The 5,760-nt window shown below is 33.7% G+C and overlaps 1 protein-coding gene across 1 annotated transcript; it reads right to left on the reverse strand.

Moving 5' to 3' along the window:
• On the reverse strand, positions 1–1,188 carry LOC129909715 (uncharacterized). The gene has a single exon (XM_055986788.1). It carries the CDS (start codon positions 1,186–1,188, stop codon positions 1–3), a length of 1,188 nt encoding a protein of 395 aa, XP_055842763.1.
• Between the last annotated feature and the right edge of the window lie 4,572 nt (positions 1,189–5,760).

Below are 5,760 nucleotides of genomic sequence, written 5' to 3' on the forward strand. Positions count from 1 at the left end.
TTAATTTATATCGGATTCTGCATCGTCAGTTGCCAGCCTCTCGCCGGAGAACCCTGCCTCTTTGGGGGTATCGTCATCCTCGACGATATCCTCAACTAGGTTAGGGTCCGCTTCCTGACTTTGCAGAATCTTTATTTTGGCATTCCTAATGCCAAAGCGGAGTTTAAAGTCGGCTTTTTCGAGAGCCCCACGACTAACCTCGACTAACCTCCTCAGAAGGTAAGACGCGCTGTTCTTTTGCGGCTCTTCAGTCTTAATGACTGCCCAGTCATGCATCGGAATCAGCGGGTTTAACCTCTGAAGACTGCGGATCAGCTCCGTTCCACTTGGCTTGATACTCATGAGGGGCAGCCAAATGCGAGCCAGTGGTTGTTTAGGAATCTCCTTAGCTGGGATAAGCTTGAGCTTCAAACCATCCCATTTAGTGCTGATCTCATCAACACTTTTACTAAGGAAATCCCTAGAAAACCCATCCTCGCACTTAATTACCCTGTATCCCCTGAGCATCTCACCAGAGTCGAAACTAGGGTAGGGACCCTCATTTGCCGATAGGGTGTAGAGGAAGACCATCTCAGAGAGTTTGGCCTCGATGGAGTTCCACACTGACATCAGACCTTTGTTGTCAGTGGAGAGCTCATCTACAATCGCCACTTGAAGATCGTCCCTGACGATCTCACTTAAAGTGCGCGATTGCGCCGCTCCCTGAGGTGGCCCTTTCTTTTTGGTGCCGCCGGTTTTAGCTTTCTTTTGAGGAGGGTTACCCTCCTCAAGAGATCTATTTCTCTTGGCGGTCTTTTCGGGATGAACAAAAAGATTGTTGTACTCTTCAACAATTTTTTCGTACCTGATTTTATCAGCGGCATCTTTTTCGTGTGGAGTTCCAGCTTCCTTATTTTTAGCAATCTTGCTAAGAAAGAAGGTAGCCCTCTTGAAGTCCACTCTACGATGCAAACTCGCTGTTTTGAGGTTTTTGTCGGTAGCACTGCTACCCGACGGATTTGTTTGGGCTTTATATGGTCGAGGCACAGAGGTACTACTTGTACTAGCTGTGCTTCCGGGGTGTGGAGGTTGCTTAGGAGCGCTAGCACTTCTAGCAGTCTCCGAGCTATCCACAATGGTCTCTTGGCTCGATGCCAAGAGTTCATCCTCCAATTCGGATGTTGTTACGTCTGTCTTGTCTTCGTCCATTTTAAAAAGATTTGAAAATAAATTAAGGTCCCACGAGTAGGTCGGAAAGAAAAGGTCAACCCCGGCAGAGCCGATTACCGGGGCAAGGCAAAAATTATGACGGATCCTGCCAAGGCATCCGAAAGAGCTCGTTCACGACTGGTTTATCCCCCAGCCTTCCATTTCTTCGGCACGGATTATGTGCACGCTCACCCCACCACTGAAAATTAGGAACCTTGTATCGATGGTAAAATTGCATTTCTGATTATTTAACTATTGAGGAGTTAAGAACAATACAGCTATGCAACCTGACCTTAGCTGATCACCATCTTGCCAAAAACGTACAAGATAAAACTGTGGTGATCATTACCGCCCGGCACCCACTAGGAGGGTTTGATACACGGATTTTTGCCGAGCAAACAGCCATACCTTGCAAAAAGTAGTGAAATCACAACAAAAACATTACTGTTAAAAAAAGAGCCAAGTTCTCCTATGTTGAAATTATGCTGGCACAAAAAGTACTGAGATGTAAAAGTGTACCAAGTTCTAAAGTTTGGGTTCAAATTCGTATCAATAAAATTTTGATTGTTTCCTTGGCAATTTTTGAAATAACTTTAAAAATCGGTAATGAAAAGAAAAATTGTCAAGAGAACAATCAAAATTTTATTGATACGAATTTGAACCCAAACTTTAGAACTTGGTACACTTTTACATCTCAGTACTTTTTGTGCCAGCATAATTTCAACATAGGAGAACTTGGCTCTTTTTTTAACAGTAATGTTTTTGTTGTGATAAACTTTTTTTCAAGTCTTAGCGGGTTTTTAAGACTTTAAAGTCGCTGGACTTATGTCCTTTTGAATGATTATGATTTTAATGAATAAAATAGCAGTAGATAGAGTAAATATTTACCTCTTCATTGATATATAATTTCAAAGCTTGCGTGTCATGATGGCTGCCAAAATAATTTAAAACTGGTAAAATGTCATATATTCAACATTTAAAAAAGCTGCCACCGCGAGAAATCTGGCTATAACTTTTGAACCCTGCTTTCAATTTTAATGAATTTAAAAGATATCGATAGAGTAATTCCTTACCTTTTTATTGATGTATAACAAAAGGGTGTGCGTGTCCAGATTGCTGCCTAAATAACTTAAAACTGGTAAAAAGTCATGTATTTAGCAGTCAAAAATGTTGTCACCGGGCGAAATATTTCCATATATTTTGAACCCCTTTTTTTTCAGTTTTCGTATTTTGGGGGGCCTGACATACTTAATTTTTTTCCAGAAGATGTATAACTATACATAAGTGAGAAATCTCCAAAAAATTTTTTTTTGGAAAAATGGACTTATGCTGTTTCTGAAATGAACGATTCAATTGTCCTCTTGGGTTTTTAAAATTTTTGGTATAAAATTGGTGGGTCCCTCTTTTTGTTACAGAGCTAGCAAAATTTTGTTTATGAGCCAATATCATTGAGGTGAAAATTTGAGTTCCAGGCATTTTTTTAAATCAAAAAAATATTAAATGTTTAAAATATTGAGCGAAACCAACCATTTACCATTTTGGTGTTAATATGAAGTGTATCTTACTTGCTTCACTGTTTTTATAAAAAAAATTAAAAAAAAAACTCCAGTCGTATTCATATTAGAAAACAAGAAAAAAAACATACCTAGTTTCAACACTTTAATGTTTGCTTCTCAGCTCTTTTGTTTATATTATAACACATTTGCATCCAATTTCACTGCATTATTTAGATATTTTTTTTTTTTTTTTTTGTAAACATAACAATTTAATTAAACAAAAGTTTATTTTTAAGCAACGGCACTATCATAAATTTTGCATAACAAAACTAACATAATAAACACTTGAGTTTAATTTCCATCTTAATTATTAGCAAGGTTGTGCAAAATTTATAATCTGCATAATTTGTTTGGTTTTTTTTGCCAAACAGAGTAAGCTTAAGTTGTCAAAAACTTGTCTGAATTTCATACATCTCCATCTTAAATAGTAACATGGTTTTTTGTGTTTTCTTTTTTTTGCAGACATGTTTTGTAGATAACAGTTCATTTTGGTGTGTAATTGTTATCATTGGAAAAAGCATTTATGAGCTTCACACTTACGTCACTAATTGGATAAATTTACAAATGCACAAATACTCCTTGTGTTAGGTGAATTAAATGTAAATTTGTAAGAAATGGAAGTCATGATGCAAATCAAGTCGTTTGAACCTCAAAGCAAACGGACTGTTATCTACTAAATGTTATCTCACGAGCATCACGAAGTTGACCCTTCTCACATTAGTGCTATCATCACTGTACAGTGGGGAAATTTATAAAACAGGGAAGATAAATTAAAAAAGTTTTTTTCTACTGCAAACCCAGCAAAAGTAAAAATTCTTTCAAGTCGCAAGCAATAGTCGAAGAGTTTTTTTTTTTATTTTTATAAAGGCGAAAATCATTAACTGTCCTAATGTATTTAAGAGTTATCCGACGCTTCTAAAGATAGTTCATTTATCAAAATACGATGAGTTATTTAGAAGTTGTGATGGAACAAACATACTAAAATTATTTAGCCTCAAAATAAAATCTTCTTTTCCCACTGTTAACCTTTTTTACTTCACGATACAATAATGTTACTTTCCGTGAACTTGTTTCGGTTCTCTACCGACTTTTTTGGGCCACTTTGAAATTTGAAAATTCTTCCGCATTGTAAATATAGCTCCAAGCTATGGAATGACGTTCAACCAGCCTCAAGACCTCAAACCCAAATAATATTATCTTAAATTGAATACTATTATGTGATCTTTCAATTTGGGGTTTTATGGAAATTGTTTTTCCTTCCGCGTATGTGACTATATTCAAAGGCATGTGGTACTTACTTAGTTTGTAACAACAAAAAAATACTGGTTATTGTATAACTAGGTAACTAGGAAGATTGAAAAGACTTTGTAGTAACAGGATTGCCAATATATGAACTTCGCCATTAACGTGACGTCTACAACATGTCCCATTTGCAGGTGATCGGACAGAAAAAAATGATGATGATGGGTTGACGCCACCACCATTTTATGAACAAGTTTGTTATTAAATAACAACAATATCTACACAATTTTTTTTAACGTTTTTTTTTTTAAAGAAATTTACCAACATAATTTACATATTTCTTGATGATGGTTGCTCTCTTTTTCATTTAAGTAGGTATTTAAATTTGTTTGCCAAATTTTGGTTCGAGACAAAAGTGTAAGTTCTTTTATTTTATTTTGTGGTTAAAATATAAGAAAACAAGAAAAACAAATGAGTTTCTGTTGACAAATGCATTAACATACAAATTGTTACTTGTGACAGCGTCGTCAATTATTGTTATTAGATATTTGTTTTTAAATTTATGACCAAAATAGACTACCAAGGTTAGGTTGGGGTTATTTAATATATTGAGGCCGATTTATTATAAAAAGGTTTAATGACCGAAAAAGTCAATAGACAACGTAACTTATTTACATTTTAATAACCGTTTTAAATTTGAAAATTATGAATGGTTATTTTTTTTTTCTTAAGAATTTTAACTTAATTTTCTAATAAGCTTTTTTTTCTATGAAAAAATTCATTAACAATAACTAATTTTCAAATTAATTTCTATGAAAGTGAGACTTTGTATCGTGATGGATTTGGTAAGTTAATTAATTTGTTTTGTGAATTCGAAAAAAAATAATAACGCCAGCAGACATCTCTACTTGACATTAAAGTTTTCGCAAACAAATTGAAAAAAAAATGTCCATAAAGATGAAAGTGTTAAGATTGCTCCATTTGAATGAAATTTTTTTGTGGATTGCAAAAGAAGTGTCATTTATTTATTTAACAATAAATTCCAAAAGGTGATTTATTACCGTTTAATTAGATCATTCGTCTTCTTAACATTTATTTATTATTGCTTTTCTTCAATGACTTAAATCTAAGTAATTATTTTTGAATGCTAAAACTGATTGAGATATAAAAGTTAAAGCAATTTATTTAAGTTGTTTGTTTTTTTTTTTTTTTTGTCTTTGTCTCAACCTTGAATTATTCGGAGCACTTGTGACGGTTAAAGTTGATATCGATAAACATCATGATGATTAAATATTTATTGTTGCAGTGTTTATATTTTTTCAAGAACAAGTTGATTTTTTTTTTTTTGTTTTATAAACATGTGTTGTATATGCTATGCAGGCTTTTGTTCTTGTGGAAGTTGTTATAAAAAGTTAGGATTCTAGACAATATATTAGATTTTATCAAAAATGTCTGGTCTTAAAAATAAAAATGGCTGGTACACTTTGTTTGTTTTGGATTGGTATAAACATCACGTATTGAACAATATGCTGTTGCATAACTATATTTTTTCTGCTTAAGGTAATACTTTAGAATATAATAATGTTCAATTTCGATCTAACAAGCTCAAAACTAAAATTGACCCATGTTTAAAAAGTGTATTCTTAATAATGAAGGCACTTATTGTACAAAAAAGGGAAACATACAACATTTCCAAAAAACGTGGTTCCCCCTTTTGCATAATATTTTTTATCCCAAGGTGTACATTTTTTTTTTTTTTTTAGTTAATTCGTAT

The sequence above is a fragment of the Episyrphus balteatus genome, chromosome 2 (assembly GCF_945859705.1).
Source record: "Episyrphus balteatus chromosome 2, idEpiBalt1.1, whole genome shotgun sequence".
Taxonomy (NCBI): domain Eukaryota; kingdom Metazoa; phylum Arthropoda; class Insecta; order Diptera; family Syrphidae; genus Episyrphus; species Episyrphus balteatus.